The sequence below is a fragment of the Amphichorda felina genome, assembly GCF_050947745.1.
Source record: "Amphichorda felina strain 45539 chromosome Unknown scaffold_2, whole genome shotgun sequence".
Classification (NCBI taxonomy): domain Eukaryota; kingdom Fungi; phylum Ascomycota; class Sordariomycetes; order Hypocreales; family Bionectriaceae; genus Amphichorda; species Amphichorda felina.
The window spans coordinates 1,522,325-1,538,825 of NW_028145048.1; the positions used below are offsets into that span (position 1 = coordinate 1,522,325).

The following is a 16,501-nucleotide window of genomic DNA, read 5'->3' on the forward strand; positions in this document are numbered from 1 at the left end:
GGATTGACTTATTACTCGTATTACTACTTCGTATATGGATACGGAGTGCGGAACCTATTAATTAATTACCTTACAGGCCATTTGTGATGCAGAAGTTAGTCACGTGTTCCACTCGTCTGCAATCTGCATGAGTGTCGGCTGGTGGGGTGGTGAAACTTCCCAAATAAGATTAGCGCGGTCGGTAGGATAGCATCCCTCTCGAGGTAAACAATGCAGAGGCGCTCCATCCACGACGACCATCATCAACCCGTCCCCCTATCAGACACTTCGTCACCGCCGCCTGCCGCACACGATAGAATCCGCCAGCCATATTAAACAAAGCATCAGGGTGACACCGGGACCAGAAGCCATCGAGGTGTGATATCGCGACATCGTCGCGGGTGCTCCGATTGACGCGACTGGCACCAATTCCTGCCCCAACGCGACAGCCGACCTTGTCCGCCACCACCGCCGTCGATGCATCCGCGAAACAGCCATCCATGACGACTCTCGTGGAAACTCGACAGGCGCTTGAACTTCTTAGCATGGGCAACCCTCCGGAGCGCCGGACAAGCAAGCGCCTGGCTGGTAGGTTCCTTGGGCCCCTCCGGGCGTGCGCGCGCGAGCGCGCGTCAGACTTCGGATAGTACGAGGACAGATTTGCTGACGGAGACTATAGCGGCGCCAGACTACGAGAATGACGACGATTTTGTGTTTGCTCGTAAATCGAAGAAGGCGAAGACGGAGGAGTCAGCAGAGCCACCCAAGAAGCTAGGGAGAGGTCGCCCGCCAAAGAGGGGCGCAAACAAGGAGAATTCTCTAGAAACAGTTACCGAAAAGGAGTCTGGGAAGACAGAACGACCAACACACCGAAAATCCGCCGCCGAATCGCTCCAAGAGGAGCCTCAACCGAAGGTCCCTAAGAAAGGATCACGGAAGAGTACGCGCCAGGCGGTCGAAGATGATCAGGACACTAGGCAGGCTGGGAAAAAAGGCGTGCTTCGGGATAATGGAGCTAGGAAGGGAAAATCCAACTCGCGGACAGCAACCTCGATATTCGATTCTCCCGAAGCACCGGTGCGGTCGGCCAAAATTACGTTGCCCATGAGCGATACCCCTATCATCAACCGGAACAAGGAGATGCGGAAGAAGGGCACCGGGAACCGACGGAGTAGCCTGGGGTCGCGTGGCCGGAGGGCGAGTTCTCTGATCGACAACGGACAGACGGCATTACCACACCGCGAAGTGAAGCCCGCAGAATTTTACAAGCACATCGAGGCCGACGGATTGACGGAGCCCCGGCGGATGAAGCAGCTTCTGACGTGGTGTGGAGAACGCGCACTGTCAGAAAAACCACGTCACGGGACGGCCAATTCCAGTGTGATCCACGGAGGTACGTTCCCCTCGGCTTCGAGGCGAAGAGGATAGATATCTAACTATCTACAGCTCGTGCGATTCAGGATCAACTACTTAAGGACTTTGCATCCCGATCTGACTTCTCGGACTGGTTCAGCAGGGACGAGAGCCCAAAGGCAGCCGTTGTGCTCCAGCCAAACCCGAGAAATATCGAGCTGGATGAGAAGTTGGCACAGCTGGAAGAAAGCATCAAGAAGTACGGCACGATACAGAATGGGATAATGAAACCTTCTGCTAACTCCCGATCTAGGTTACAAGAAGAGAAGAAATCATGGCAAGCAATGCGAAAACCACCTCCAGAGCAGCCATCGCTGTTTTCAGACACCGAGACCGCAGACCAAATCACGCTACCTGACTTTGACCTGCTAGACGAGGAAGACGGCAGAATACGTGCCTATCTTGGCGATGAATCAATATCCTTCGAGGCGGTACATTCAAGGTCAGAAGAACGACTACGAAACGTGCGGTCATCTCTGGAGTTTGAGATTGACCAGCTGGCGGACAATATCCACAAACTGGAGCAAAGGGTGTCGGTTGCTGGGGAGGAGGCAGACAAGGTTCTCAGTCTAAGTGCCCGCCGATTACGAGAACGTGAACAACGCGAGAGGACAGACGCGGGTACGAAGGACATGCCCATTATGGAAGTCCTAAGGAGTCTGGGGAACATACTGCCCGAAGGTGGCGGGTGAGGCAAGCTTCTTGCGGGCATTGGCTCCCACCATAGAAGGGCACCATTGCTGGGTTATGAGATTGACGACGAGACGAGGCGCCTGATTCATTTTCTTTGTTACCCCCCGCCGGCTAGGCTGCGGTTCCCCGACAAGGTCATGTGTATTTGGGATCAAGTAAGAGGTACAGGATGGGCGGCGCATGGACACCCCAAGGAGTGCTATGGAGTTTCGCAGGGTGGGCGACGGGCGGGTGGATGCCATGTATTTCAATTTTCGTACAGCGAGACTCTTATAGCTTCATTGAGCATATCGCTTTCCAGACTCAAGACACAACTCGAAAATTGCTGGCGTGTCTAAATGCAGTATATTCCGTGGAGACCATGATGAAAGCCTGCTGATGCTTCAACATCCCCGCGTCTATTTCATATTCGTACAGTTAATGCACCCGGGCCATGGGTAGGTAGGATCTATCCTCTGTCCTCCAGCGAGGGCATGAAGGCCATGCCCTTGCCCTCGCCACCGTCCACACTCTTGTTCCTCACATGCTCCCTCAGCAACTCCAGGATCTCGCTCTCGCTCCAGCGCTTCGGAACGGGCCTGTAGGCCGGGCGGAAGTTGCCCACCGTCTGCGCCCACTCGCCCGAAGGCGGCTCGCGCGTGACGACGTCGTCGGCGTTGGCCGGGTCGGTGGCGCTGGCGGGGCTCTCGGCGAAGGCCGGGTTGGGCGAGGACGGGTTCGTCGACGAGGACGACTCGCGCTGCGTGGCCCAGTAGTATATGTCCCAGTCGTTCTCGTCGAGCAGGAGGTCGTACTGGTGCAGCAGGGCGGCGCTCATGGTGGGGAGGTTGATGGCCGCGAAGGTGGAGAGGAGGAGGTCGGACTCGAGGGTGCCGCGCTTGCGGGACTGGTCTGTTTCTTCGGTGTCAGCAAGAGTCCTCTCTCTCGAAAGAGAATGACGACGGAGGGTCGACGGAGGAAGGGAAGATAGGCCACGGACAGAGAAGTCGTGCGCGCTTGGTCTTGTCGTCTTCACCGACGCGGCGCAGGGGCTCAATCTTGAACTTGGCGCCTTCGAGCTCGCCGACTTGGAGCTCTTTGTGAGGGGGCTCGTTGAAGAGGCGCGGCGTCGCAGAGAGGGCGCGAGTCTGCGAGGCGAGGAGTTGCCGCGCGGGACGGACGAGGGCGCGGGAGAGCGACCGGGAGGACGCCATGGTTGTGGTGGCTGATGACCGGAAGAGGAGATTGTCTTGCGATCGACCTGGCTCTATGGGAGGAGCAGAAGATGGTCCGGATTCGGGAGGTTGTAGTCGACAGACGTAGTCAGTCGTTGTCGCTGACAAAAAGATGGACCCTGGAAAGCCGAGGCCGAGAAGCACTAGCGCACCGTGGAATCCGATCCGGGGCTCGGGATGAGCCGCCGCGTCTCGAAGGCAGGTAAGAACGCAGCATCTTCGTATGGATGCACGTAGTATTAGCACTCATACCTCCCATTCACTCTGGGGCCCTGATTATATCTTTACCAGCAAGGCCAAAATCTAGCCTATCTCTCACAGTCGTGTAGGTCTGTTGCCGCGTAGTGCCAAAGAGGGCAACATCCCACATGCTTATCATAACGGCCGAGATCAGCCCCGGCCTGTGTAACAGACAGGCGTATATTACGGCGTGCATAACCATTTTATTTTGCCTTCCAGATCATGCTAGTGATCTCTACCTGTACAAACGCCTGCATATCCGCTAAGGACTTCCGCCACACGCCAATAGTCCGCCACGAGGTCCACGACAAGGCTCCATGCTGTTCGTATGTCCGCGTTCCGGCACCTAGCCGTGTTTTTATGTCCATGAAAAAAAACAAAGCGCTGCTAAACCCACATCCTCGAGAGCAATCTCCGGCTCTGCGCCTACTCCTTTCCCCGCCTTCGCTTAGATCAGGTGCTTGGAACGGAAGTAGGCACGTAGGTACATAATCTGCCATGCCCAGAGGCCGACAAGGAGCCACGTGGTGCCGACGCCAAACCACTTGACGCGGTTGTTGGTGCTTTCGTTGGTGTCGCGCAGCTTCTGCTCGCGGCTGCGCAGGTAGTCCATCTCGCGGACCACCTCGCTCGTCAGCTCCTCGATGCGCCGCAGCTCCGCCTCGACGGGCTTGAGCTTCTCGGTGGCCTGAATGGCGGACCAGTCCTTGGCGTCGGCACCAATGTCGATGTCGAGCTCGACGGATCGCGTGTTAGGGCTGGGTCGCTTAGCTGTATGGTGGGAGCGGTTAGTTCTGGATGGACTCAAGGCCTAGATAATTTGGGTGATCATGAAGGGGGGAAAGCGTACAGCCAACGAAGACGTTCTCGAAGCAGACATCAAATGCCGCGTCCGAGTGGGAGTCGAAGACAGTCCTCGATTCGCCGACGACATCTCTCGGGCGTCCGTACTCGTTGCCCTCGGCATCGCGAATCTGTTAATCGTTCTATTGTCAGCTAGGGGTGAGGCGGCGGGACACAGTTCTAAGGACAGAACATACGTGAATGTTGAGCATCATGCCATCACCCTTGGAACCGCCTACAATGGCCGTGACCACGACCAGCGTGCCCTTGGAGACGAAGTTCCTAATGCAACGTTCCTGTTTCTGGGTCTCGCGGCCGCTGTGCGCCTTGACATCGAACTTGAGGGCATTGGCAACGCCAATGAGCAGCAGCAGGCTGCAGAAGTACTGCATGAGCGAGCGTGGGAGAGCCATGGCTGGTGGGCTTCGACAGCACGTTGGTGTCGTGAGGATTGCCTTGATGGTCTCTGGTCGGAGGTGACAGTGGCCTCTGCAGGGGGTCCAGCTGGACGCAGTTGAAAGGTGTCCACCACCAGCTAGGTACAGCTTGACGGTGGGTCACGTGCCAACGCCAAATAGATCTCGGGTGTTTGTTCGTCCTTCGAGAAGCAGCATCGCATGGAAAAGGTTTTAAGTTCTAATCCTTTGACCAGATTAATAACTTCGAGCTCGAAGATTTTACAAAGCCTTTGACTTATGGGCAACTCTCAATGTCTATTGAGTCGGTACCCGGTACCGTGTAGCTGACTCCCGTTGAAAGTAGATGCGCCAACAGCCACTGGGGCGTCGTCTCATTTCTCTCCAAGTAGCTCGTATACAAAGAGTATCTTTCGTTGAGACGTTGAAAATGAATACAACTGCTTTATTCTAATTATTTACTCTGCCCTAGGGCATCCTATGGAGGAGGCGATCGTGTTAGGCGGTAAGTACGTACGAGTACAGACACCTCAGGTGTAGATCACGTGTGGGGCAGCCTTGCGCTTCCTTTCGCAGCCTTCAGGAAATCGCCATCGCGGCCTCAACCCAAGTCCACGCCCATCACCATTGCCCACACAAAAAAGGTCGCCAAGATGCCCAAGTGTAAGTCCATTTGTACACCCCAGCTACTTGCAACATTGTGCTAACCTGCTACAGTCTTCTGTGAGTCCTCCCCGCCCCGCGCGCGCATCTAAACAACGAATCGCGAAGCCCCCCCAACTGAACTGAACTGACCACGGCATCAAACAGGCGACTACTGCGATGTCTACCTCACGCACGACTCCATGAGCGTGCGCCGAGCGCACAACAGTGGCAAGAACCACATCCGCAATGTCGTAGACTACTACCAACGTGAGTCTCCGCACCCACCCGGACCATGGTCATGGTCCACCGCAAGACGCCATCGCCTAACACAGCGCCTCCGCCTCACAGAGATCGGCCACGAGAAGGCCCAGTCCGTCATCGACTCCATCACGTCTTCGTATGTCGCCGAGGGCCAGGCCCACGCGAACCCCATGCTGCCGCACAACCAGCCCGGCCATCACAACTTCCCTCCGCCGTTCGGCTTCCCTGGAGGTACGTTGTTATTCTCCCGCCGTGAGCAATAGAGAAGGAGTTCTGACGAGCTGCGTGTGTTTCTAGGTGCCCCGCCGCCATTCCCCGGCATGCCCGGTGCTCCTCCAGGCCAGATGCCCCATGGCATTCCTCGTACGTACCCTCCCCTTGTCCCTATATGCCCTAAGCAAGTATCCTAACATGTCCCCCCCCCTCCAGCTCCTCCAGGCGGCCGTGGCGCGCCCCCGATGCCCTTCCCTCCCGGCTCCAACAACATGCCCCCGATTCCTCCTCCCGGAGGCATGCCGTTCCCTCCGCCCCCCGGCCAGTTCCCCTTCCCTCCCCCCGGGCAAGGTGGCGGCGGCCCGCCCCCCGGATTTCCTGGGATGCCAGCGCCCTCCGGCGGCCAGGGCTTCCCTCATGGCGGTCCACCTCCCGGCTTCCCCCATTCGGGTCCTCCTCCGCCGGGACACGACAGGCGATAATCGTTTGAACTTGTTGGTTAAGCTCATGGAATAGGTAGAAAGGTAGGCATGCAGGGGGTGGTAGAGTCATGTAAGATTCGAGCAGCATTGCTATGATTTGCAAAATGGCGTTCAGGCTAGGGACGGTAAAACGATTTCTAACATGTCCACGGAACCTTGGGGCATCAGAGCACGGAAAGCTGTCCTTTTAGATTAATCTTCGACCGGAAAGTATCAGGCAGATGTTTACACTCAAGGAGTAGACAAGCAAGAATATGATTCCAGCATCAAAGTTCAGAAGCATATAGACTAGTAGTGAAGTGCCTCATCCGTGGTATCATTAGCAAATCGTGAAAGCATATATAGTACAGAAGCACTTCTCGTCCACCATAATCCATCGCGTTAGAAGCCCACGGAACTTGCTTGGACGCCAGCGCCCGCCTAGCCCGTGAACCCCCCATAATGTCATCATTTTTCGTATATCAAGGTTCCATATCGACCATGAAGGCAAATCGTAGCAAAACGTAAAGTCGTCTCTGTCGTAAACTTTTTTTTCTCTCCAGCACTTGAGAAGTCCAGTTTGTTCTCAAAAAAAAATCAAAAAAAAAATCGAGTCTCATCGGCTTAGAAAGGCCAAGCTAAGGTAGGAATGTTACCAGACCAGCTGATGATCTGTATTGTCGCGGTCCCTCGGATTCCCCGATCTGATCATGTCCTCTACTCCGTCGCGGACATCTATCGGCCCACTAATCTTCTGGCGTAGCTCCTTAGACCGTTTCTCACGTCGCCTTTCGCTCAGTCTTCTTGGCAAACTCTGGATCTCTTCCAGTGAATCACTTAGAGAGAAGCGCCGGCGCCTCTGGGGCTGCACTTGCTTGTGTGCGCTGCTGCCTCGCCAGAAACTCCTGCGGACTTCTTCATCTGGTGCAGTATAGGGCCTGTCAGACTGGCTAAATCGTCGGCGAAGAGACGAGGCGCTGTTCCGCCTTCGCATGACCCGCAGATTCCCGCTAGGTGTCCGCTGGATGGTGCGTCGTTCAGGGCCGTGCTCGTCATCAGCTGGGTAGGCTTCCTCGTGTCGGGCCGGCAGCACTGCAAAGGTTCGCTTCATCTTGTCGCTGAATCGTCTTTTAGGTTTCCCCGGCCGGTTGTCAACCAAGGGGTATTTGAGGTGCTCTCCTTGACCCTCGTCTTCACCCTCCGCCCATCTGCGCTGCTCGTAGTCGCCATCGTCTTCGAATTCATCGTCTAGCCACTGCGGGCGCCAGAAAGGATGAAGTTTGTTCTCTTCTGGGGGTACATCACCTTCATGCGGATAGCTTCGGTTCAGGCTCAAACCCCTGGTCCGACTTGGGTTCCTGCGTTTAGAAAGAGAAAAGGTGCGCGAAAGGAACCCGTGGGATCTCGAGGCATTCGGCGGGTACGACACGGAATTGCGTCGCCGCCGACTGAAAGCCCTCTCCACAAGGGAGGGGCGACGCTCCGGTACCTCTGCCATAGCCTCAAAGTAATTCCCTAACCCAATGGCCTTTTCAGGGGCAGGAGTCACCCCCGAAGGTGTTGCGGATGTGAATGTGATGGCAGGAGGGTCTGTTGGTGGCTCCGGCGGAGCACGGGGGTTGCGCAGCGGTGAGTCAACGTCGTCGAGCAAGAATCGTGGTTGCGGAGGGGTTACAGGAGCAGCATCGTCCGGACTTGTAGTCGTGATAATGGGCTGCTCGCCAACATTCTGGAGCTCCTGGTCTTGGCGCATATCATCGGATACCTCCGATGGCCTTGCTGAATGGTTCACCATGAGGAGGGATGAGTTCTGGTGAGAGTACATGTGGACAGCCAGGGCCTCAGAAACCTCTGGTGCGGTCCCGTTGGTCTCGACAGAAGCAATCGAGAATGGAGTATTCCGAGATGAGAATTTCCTCGTCAAAAGCACATCTTCGTGACGATCGCTTTCAAACCGGCTATCCGTGTCGCTATCTGCCTTGGGCGATGCGAACTGCGACGGCGCAAGCAGCACTGGGGATAGCAGTTGCTTCGGCTCTCCCTGCTTCACCTCCCCTTCCTTTGGTACACCATGCTCCGTCTCATTGTTCATTGGTTTATCCTGGATTGGGAGAGCCTCTGGAGGGTGCCCATTTGAATGTTGGGACTGGTAGCGGATAGCATCGCGAGCCCGGAGGCTGTCCGCTGTCATCGAACCTGCCCTCGACGTGTTGCGACTAGTCGGGGCCGAGAGGGACGATGACCTCGCAGGAATGGCTGGTGGAAAATCGATAGTTCTTGTATCAAAGCTGTCCGAGAGGGAGTAGGCTCGTGAACGACGAGAAGGACGTTCAAACACGGGGCCAGTCTCTTTACCTGTGATCACTTCCGGCGGAGCGGAACCAAGGCTCTGGGTCCTATTGGACCGTCGACTAGACGTAGACCGGAGGGAGGGCTCTCTGGATTGCGACCGCGATGACCGTCGGTCAGGAACGACCACGACAGGGATGCCGCCGCTCTTCCATACTTCACGCCTCGCCTTTCCGCTGGACACAGAGCTGACAGTCATATTTGATGCGTAACTATCATGCCTGCCCCTTTCAGGCCGCGGGTTTGTTAACGGCGGCCTGGAGGACCTGCCCCTCTCAATGGGAGCCGGAACCGACTCGACGGTTCTTTCAATCGGGTCTCGCAACGCGCTTTGCTTTCGCACGTGCCTCAGTGTCCTTTGCTTCTGCGGAGGCTTCTGTGGCGCATCGATGAGGAAGGCCTCAACAACAGTCGACGTAGCAGACCTTGAAGACATTCCCGATGACCTCTTTTGGCTTGTCGTCACAGAGGTGTCCGAATTTGATGGTCCGGAGGATGAGCGCGTTGCACGACTCGTCTGGCTTTTAGAGGATCTTGGCGATGTCTTATCATGGAGAGACATGTGACGCACAGCTTTGGTGGCATTGATGGCAACCACTGTGTTGTTCGCCTCTTCAACGACATCTCGTCTACCTTGCTTAGATTGAGGCTTCGGCGGCGCAGGCTGTCTTTTCTTAACAGTTAAGACTTGATTCAGATTATCATCAGACTCAGGTTCGTCGCTCCCCGAGTCCCATTTTCCGTCAAATTGAGCAAGTTCGCTTCGCGTCTTGGGAGTGTAGGAGTCCTCGGATGGGGCGGTCAAGCGGGCAAGGGCCATGTCCAACATTCGGGGATTGGGTACTTGGTTGTTCACGTTATTGGAAACCTTGCGCACAGTCGACTGGGAAGTGCGCCCGGAAGCTACGGCCCCCCGAATAGTTGATTTGCCATCCTCTTCCTCCGATGATAGAGGCTCTTCTCGAGCGGTCCTGAAAGAGTCGGTCCGAGAATCGACAGTGGTACTTCGAGATGTGCCACGATCCAGAAGGGATGGGCGTAGGGCCTTAGGGCGCGTTGCGGGCTGAGGCGGGGTCACATCAGGAGTTGGGGGACTTCGCTGCTCTGGCGGTGTTGTAGGAGGCATTGTAGGCGCCTTCTTGGGTGTTCGCATATGGCTTTCCGCGAGAGTCGGGCTCGACGGCAAGGCGGAATGAGTACTGGACGACGTGCGCGAGTGCGTGGGAGGCGTCGGTGGTAGTTCAACACTGCTCTCTGTCCTCTTCCGGTGACTCTTCAGAGTTGACGGGCTGGACGTATGAGAGGCCGAGGCAGACTTGTGGGTGTCGATAGCGAGGCCAAGGTTCGGCCGCTTTGAGGGCGAGATATCGGGGCCGGACTCGCGGGTTCCCTGGGGCCTTGGTAAGGGCTTGTGCTTCTTGAACTGGCGCTGGCCCGTACTAGCCGGGCTTATCGGGCCACGGTCTTGATCAAGCTGGAGCGTCATTGTGGACGTAGCGGTGGGAGTAGTCGCAATCATGCTCAAAGTCGGGAGCGGCCAAGAGGTCGTCGTTGACTAGGAGCGGTTGCCGGAAACGCGGCCTGCGGCGTGTAGCATGCTGACGCTCGTTTGACTTGACTCGAGGGGGATGCGATTGAGTCGTGTGGGCTTGCCCGTTGATGGCTGGAGCAAAGCTCGGCGAGGGCGAGTTGGGGGACCAGTAAGTTGGAGCGAAGCGAAGCGAACTTTGAGAAGCGACGTGTTGGAAGTTGGGAATGGGCCGACGAGTGAGGGCGCAGCGATGACGGGCTTGCTAGTCAGGACGCAAGGAGGAGGCTGGTGATGGAAGGAGAAGCCAGGTAAGTCGAATGGGGGGAAGGATCGACGGAGGGCACAAGGCAGTGACCACTGACCACTGACCAGCGCCGGTTGCCAGTCGCCAAGATAGAGCTCACAAAGCACGACGAGGCACAGCGATATTAGGGCCCCAATGTCAGCACCAAATCAGACATAATACTAGCGATTAGCGACTCTCTGGCTCTGGCTTCAACGGCCTCTATAGGCTCCGGGGTCTGGGCGAGATGAGATCAGATGAGATCAGAGACCAGAGAGTGGGCAAGAACGGGTGTCACTCATGTCACACTGTGAGACTGAGTGGGCGGCTGACGGGGCTCAGGAGGAGGCAGGTTGGCAGGGCGGATGCTGATTGGGGGAACTGGCGCAACGGCCCTCCACCACTGCCACTGGGACGCCCCGTACCCGTCTAACCGTCCGCTGGCGTCCGCTGGCGTCCACAGGCGCTCACTGGCGTTCACTGGCTGCCACCAGCCAGAGCCTGGGAAGTTCCCTCATACCTTGGTACCACGTAGCACCAGCATCACACACCAAGGTGTCTCCCGTGACCACTCCTTCCATCCTTCTACCGATGCTTCCACTCCTCTGAGATCCAACGCAACGTCGTGGACGACCCAGGGCAACCGAGAGAAGCCACGCAACTGCCCTCTTCAACTGTCCGCACTACTATTAGTGTACTGCGTTCACCGCCCAAAAGCTTACTCGAGCCACGTACAACGCCAGGCGCAACGGTTGCTGCGCTGGTGCCTTCAAGGCTCGTGGTGGCGTGGGTCAGGGGAGAATAAAACCACTGGGGCATGCCGTTGGGACTGATCTTGGAAAATACCCGAGGATAACTGCCAAAGTGTCAATATAGTATTATTACGCTGGCACGCAGGAATGGCTCCTCCTCTGCTCCCTTTTCGCACCACCACCTGCCCTCTACAGTATTCTGCATCCCTCAGACCTGCCTCCTACGAGTACAATCAAGCGACCATTCACATCACGAGCACCGCAATGCACGAGGCTGGCCAGCCAAATCAGCGCTCAGCACTCGCCCTGTCATGCCATGCACCTGGGACGTGGGAGTTAGGGTTGACAACTTGAGTCCCGATTTGACGAATTTCGGTGGCTGGTCGCCTGGAAGCCCCTCACAGGCTGGCGCCCACGCCTCAGATAAGCACCCACGACTCTCGGCATATTGTCTCTGACCAATGCATGCGCGACACTGGTCTTGGACACCTGGTGTCCTCGGCTGGTTTAGATCTGTCTGGAGGAGAGTCTAGGCCCCTTACTTTCCTCGACGTGGCTGTTAGGAGAATATTGAGCTCCCCGTGGAAATTCATTGATGGAAGCATGGTGTCAGCGCGATGGTCCTGGACTCCTGATTGCACCCACGCACATATTGGGCCATGTTGGAATCCCCAATATTATTGCCGTCTCCGAGAAATCTGGGATCGAGATGGTCGGGCCTCCATCATGCCGACAATCTTTCGCACAATCTTCCTCGCCTTGACTACGACGGAATCCCGCACATCTGCACACCTGCAAACCGGAACGTTGGCTTATGCCCACCACTCTACTCTTACTGCAGCCAACAGATGAGACTGGCATTGCCAGTCTCCGAACCGCCCCCACAAATCCGGGCCGTCTTGGCGGGGCGGCAGCGGCGTGGATTCCGGGAGACATGGGCCCGGATCGGAGCGAATGACCACGATGCAGTTTCCGCATTGTGGCTTCCGTTCCGATTGAAGAATGTGGCGCCGAATCCAGCATTATAGCAATGCCCTCTTGGCTCTCGCTCGCGCCATGTCTTTCCCCGATGTAGTCACCTGTAACGTTTGCAGATCAGTCCAGCATGCTCCCTCCCGCCTTGGGATACGAGGTCTGCAGGCAGTTCGCAGCGCCGCTTTTATTAATAGGCATCGGGGGTTTTCCCCCGTCTCTAAGGTAGGGTCACGACTAACAGAGGATCTATTGAACGTTTGATAGCAGCCTTGCTGCATTAGTACCTATTTTCGGTGTCGACATCGAGTGAAGCCCCGTGTTATAGCGGCGAGGGCACCAGGTCCAATCGTTTAAACTCCTATGTTAACATTTACTCCTGCGATCACTCGTTGCTCAACTGGCCTCGCGGAAGCACAACGCAGGCCAGGAGATGCTACATGTTACTACGTAGCAGTATATGTTGGTCAGGACTTGCCAGCCTATACTATCCGTGTGCAGCCGTGCGCTCTGCTCTCTGAGTCTGTGTTCCCTCATGGTACCGCTGCAATGTACCGTCCCGTCGACTGTTGACTCAGCCCTGTCCTGGATGCTGCCACTACCCGCGAATAAGGAGGATCAAAATATACCGCATGGCCTCTCAACGTGATCCAACGCATGACTCTAAGTCAGACATGAAACCAACCCCTCAGCCCTGATGCTGTCCTACGTACGGAAGGTAGCGATGCCGGGCCGCTGGGTGTTCTTTCGCCCCGTGCACGTGTATGCATTCGCATTTGGAACCCCAGACCGTGGGTACCCGGCGCTCGGTACTACCCATAACTCGAATTTGTAAGAGGAGGATCCTGCTCAGGAGGGGGGATGAGATGATGGAGTGATGATGAGGTGATGGGGGGCCAGAGCTCCACCAGATAAACGGCCTCGGAGGCCGTTACCATCAAGAAATGGGATCTCCCCAGTTGGGAGCTTCGTCAGTGCTCCATCCAGATTTTTTTCTATCTTTTTGGAAACCTGTTAGGAACGTTACCCATCCATACTGGTGGGGTTGAGAAAATGATATCATCCCTTCGGAATCGCGAAAACAATGAGGCAGGTGAGCAGCAAGAACTGGGAAGTGGAGACGTTCCAGTGGCTGACGCACAGAGTTCAGCCACAGCGGGAGGGGCCGCTAGACCTGAAATAGCTGCGAGTCTGATCCAAAATTAGCACAAGTCGGTGACGCACTCTGGCATCGGATTCACACACTGGTGGCTGGAATCTCGTGAGCTTATTGTTCTATCTTTGCCGCAACCTACGAAAAGCGAATACGTACGTACGCATGCAACAATCCGCATTGCCACGGGCTTGATGCGCCGATTCCCTCGCGCCCCATCTCGTCGCTTAGGCTTGCCGGGTGCATGCAGGCGGGGCCCCTCTGGCGACTGGGACTGGGTGACCTGATTCCCAGAAGCTGCTAGTTGACAACCGGCGTGATGAATGACGTCCATGAAAACAGCAGCCCTTGAGCATCGCCGGGTGCCCACTGCTTGGTGCCTCCAGCCACCGAATTCAAACCACGGCAGCAAACAGCCAAAGGCAACTGATAATAGCAAACACACGATCGCTGGGTACGGGGCAATCCCGGCATCTCGTATCCATCCAGCCACTCGTGCCTCCCACCATCACACCACATTCTCTATCGTAGGGGAGGGGTTTTGATTTTCCCACGCAACTCAAGGCCCGATGCCGCGATGGCCCTGGCAGTGCCCCTCCGAACTTGGTGGTAACCGGTATTCGCAAGTCCTGGTAATAACTTGGTAACTTGGTAACTCGGTAATATCTTGGTGGTGGCTGGTGCCCACCCTCCAAGTCGCCCCCGCTCAGCCCCATCTGTCGTCACCGACCCCCATTGCTCTGCTCACGCTACCCACGGGAACCCCGACGAACCGCAAGGAAGCATAATATAAGAGCTGTGTCGTCCAGCACGAGGTTTGACGTGGTCTTCTACTCTCAAATACATAGCATCTGTCATCGTCTTTCGTTGAACGACATCTGCTCCAGAATACCCTGCCTACAAAGGAAGCGCACACTCGTTCGGATAACCCCCACTCGTGCCACTTACACGAACAACAACCACAACCACAATCACAACAAGATGAAGGCCTCCGCTCTTCTTGTCGCCACCACCGCGGCCCTCGCCCACGCTGGCGCCCTGCACTTCAACACCACCATCACCACCACCGTACCTTGTACCACTACGACGCCTCTGCCTCCCCTCACCACCACCAACACGGGCACTGGCCTACCGCCGCCCCCACCCTTCAACGGCACCGGCTGGCCCACCACAACCCCCGGCGCCGAGCCAACCAACACCCCTCCGGCTCCGAGCACTACTGGCGGTGCTGAGGCCCCTCCTACCGGTGCTGCCGTCGCCAACAGGGCTGGCACCGCCGCACTCGTCGGTGCTGGCATGGCCGCCATCTACCTCTTCTAAGCATTTCCATGTAATCACGGCCGATTGGGCATAATCAGAGGGAAAGCCGGCGGGAAGCATCTACTACTATTATCATTCTACTGCATTCATTGGGACACGGCACAGGTTACTTGGGCCATAAGTTAATTACTCGATTTTACTGGAGCAAGAGGCGTTATTACAGAGCTTTACTGCCACCGGGGCTGGCAGATAATTCCAAGTACATAGATACCACACCTACTACAAACGCATAATAACACCCAACACTCCTTAACTCTCATCGCCTCCTCAGCTGAGGCGCCCAATGTCCTCCGTCTCCTGGCGCCACCACTCCTGCATCAGCCGGATCCTCTCGGTCCGCTCCCGCGCCAGCTGACGGCCCAGATCCGTCTTCATCATGCCCTCGAGCCGGACGAGCTTCTCCTCAAAGTGCGCCATGGTGCCGCCCATTTCCTGGCCCTTGGCGCCGCCAAACGTGAACGCCCGCCCGACGCCCACGGCCCCGATGGCGTCCAGCCGGTCCGCGTCCTGCACGGCCGCCAGCTCCGGGTGCTCGGCCACCAGGGCCGCTACGCGCGCCGGGTCCTTGGCCTCGCTCGAGTAGCTGACGCCGAGGCAGATGGCCTGGACGCGGGCGGCCAGGGCGTCCGGCGCGCCGAGCGAGGTGAGCACCTGGTGCACGAGGCGCGAGGCGTCCTCGCCGGGCCGGAGATACTTCCTGTCGCCTACGTCGTGGAGCAGGGCTGAGAGGGTGACGACGCCGCGGGAGGAAGGGGTTGCTGCTGTTGTGGATGTGGAGGAGGCGGCGTGGATGCGGTGGGCGAGGTGGACGACGCGCTCAATGTGGTGGAAGTCGTGGGAGGGGTCGTAGTGGGACATGTAATCCCTAACATAGTCCGTCACCTTGGCTATGAGGACGTCGTCGACGGCGAAGTCTGTGCAAGTCATTGTGAAAGCGTGCCGAGGAAGCTGAGAAAGCAGTAAATTGGATTGGATTGAAACTCGAGACTCCAGACAATGAGGCGGCCACTTGATGATTGTCCGGGAGAAGCCCGATTACAAATAAGCAATTCCTCTGCCTGTCCAGCCTCGGTGCTATGACTCACGTATGGAGGCAATTGGATGTCCTTCCCCTCCGTCTGCAGTTTCCGCTGGTTGCCTTGGCAATGTTTGTCTGGAGAGAAATCAGAACGCGTGGGTACGGTGGGATCAGTGGGGACGCGTCGCGCCCAAACGGGTGTTCACGTGACTAGTCCTTTACGCGAGAGAATCTATCGAATTGGTGGCGTCACCAGGGTTTCCAGGGTTTGGTTCAGTCTTTCTTCATGTCAATGTTCCCAAAACACATGTTCACTGCTAGAATCCATCAGCCACCATGTCTTTGGCTGTCTTTACACCGGACATTCCTAATTTCTTGATGCCTTGCGGCCTTGTCTGGCCCATGAGCCTGAGCTATGAGCGTAGCTCAGCTCGACCGAGATGAGATTCTTGAGCTTCCAGCACCATCATAGCAACCCGGCTCCTTGCATGAAAGTCTGAATAAGAAACCAGCACCCAAGGATTTCGTTTTAGTGGCGATTTCCCCAGAGATGCCAGCGCTTGTCGAAACACAAGTGGACACGCAGATTCTTGTTTGGAGTGGCAAGCTAATGCACAAGCTACACTGGGAATTCCATCTCGGGCAGTTGTCGAGAGTATTCGAGCTGCAGTATGGAGTAATAATACTGTGGGCTGTATTTTCTGATGAATCATTCACGGCGCCTGCAATGCCCCGCAACGGCGGA

At 56.6% G+C, this 16,501-nt stretch overlaps 6 protein-coding genes across 6 annotated transcripts; 2 read left to right on the forward strand and 4 right to left on the reverse strand.

The window, feature by feature from the left end:
- Positions 1–524: 524 nt before the first annotated feature.
- ACO1O0_002021 (Mis12-Mtw1 protein family-domain-containing protein) lies at positions 525–2,084 on the forward strand (the record flags this gene model as incomplete). The annotated part of the gene is made up of 3 exons (XM_083191499.1): positions 525–567; positions 659–1,372; positions 1,426–2,084. The coding sequence occupies 3 exons, from the start codon at positions 525–527 to the stop codon at positions 2,082–2,084; spliced, it is 1,416 nt and encodes a 471-aa protein (XP_083052713.1).
- Positions 2,085–2,533: 449 nt separating this feature from the next.
- On the reverse strand, positions 2,534–3,278 carry emi5 (succinate dehydrogenase assembly factor SDH5; the record flags this gene model as incomplete). The annotated part of the gene is made up of 2 exons (XM_083191500.1): positions 2,534–2,976; positions 3,065–3,278. 2 exons carry the CDS (start codon positions 3,276–3,278, stop codon positions 2,534–2,536), a joined length of 657 nt encoding a protein of 218 aa, XP_083052714.1.
- A 709-nt stretch (positions 3,279–3,987) lies between these two features.
- ERV25 (emp24/gp25L/p24 family/GOLD-domain-containing protein) lies at positions 3,988–4,795 on the reverse strand (the record flags this gene model as incomplete). Its single annotated transcript, XM_083191501.1, has 3 exons — positions 3,988–4,310; positions 4,390–4,513; positions 4,580–4,795. 3 exons carry the CDS (start codon positions 4,793–4,795, stop codon positions 3,988–3,990), a joined length of 663 nt encoding a protein of 220 aa, XP_083052715.1.
- Positions 4,796–5,278: 483 nt separating this feature from the next.
- On the forward strand, positions 5,279–6,399 carry YHC1 (U1 small nuclear ribonucleoprotein C; the record flags this gene model as incomplete). Its single annotated transcript, XM_083191502.1, has 6 exons — positions 5,279–5,303; positions 5,375–5,461; positions 5,609–5,710; positions 5,792–5,935; positions 6,002–6,067; positions 6,134–6,399. 6 exons carry the CDS (start codon positions 5,279–5,281, stop codon positions 6,397–6,399), a joined length of 690 nt encoding a protein of 229 aa, XP_083052716.1.
- A 631-nt stretch (positions 6,400–7,030) lies between these two features.
- ACO1O0_002025 (uncharacterized protein) lies at positions 7,031–10,213 on the reverse strand (the record flags this gene model as incomplete). The annotated part of the gene is made up of 1 exon (XM_083191503.1): positions 7,031–10,213. One exon carries the CDS (start codon positions 10,211–10,213, stop codon positions 7,031–7,033), a length of 3,183 nt encoding a protein of 1,060 aa, XP_083052717.1.
- A 4,792-nt stretch (positions 10,214–15,005) lies between these two features.
- Positions 15,006–15,665, reverse strand: ACO1O0_002026 (HD domain-containing protein; the record flags this gene model as incomplete). Its single annotated transcript, XM_083191504.1, has 1 exon — positions 15,006–15,665. One exon carries the CDS (start codon positions 15,663–15,665, stop codon positions 15,006–15,008), a length of 660 nt encoding a protein of 219 aa, XP_083052718.1.
- Between the last annotated feature and the right edge of the window lie 836 nt (positions 15,666–16,501).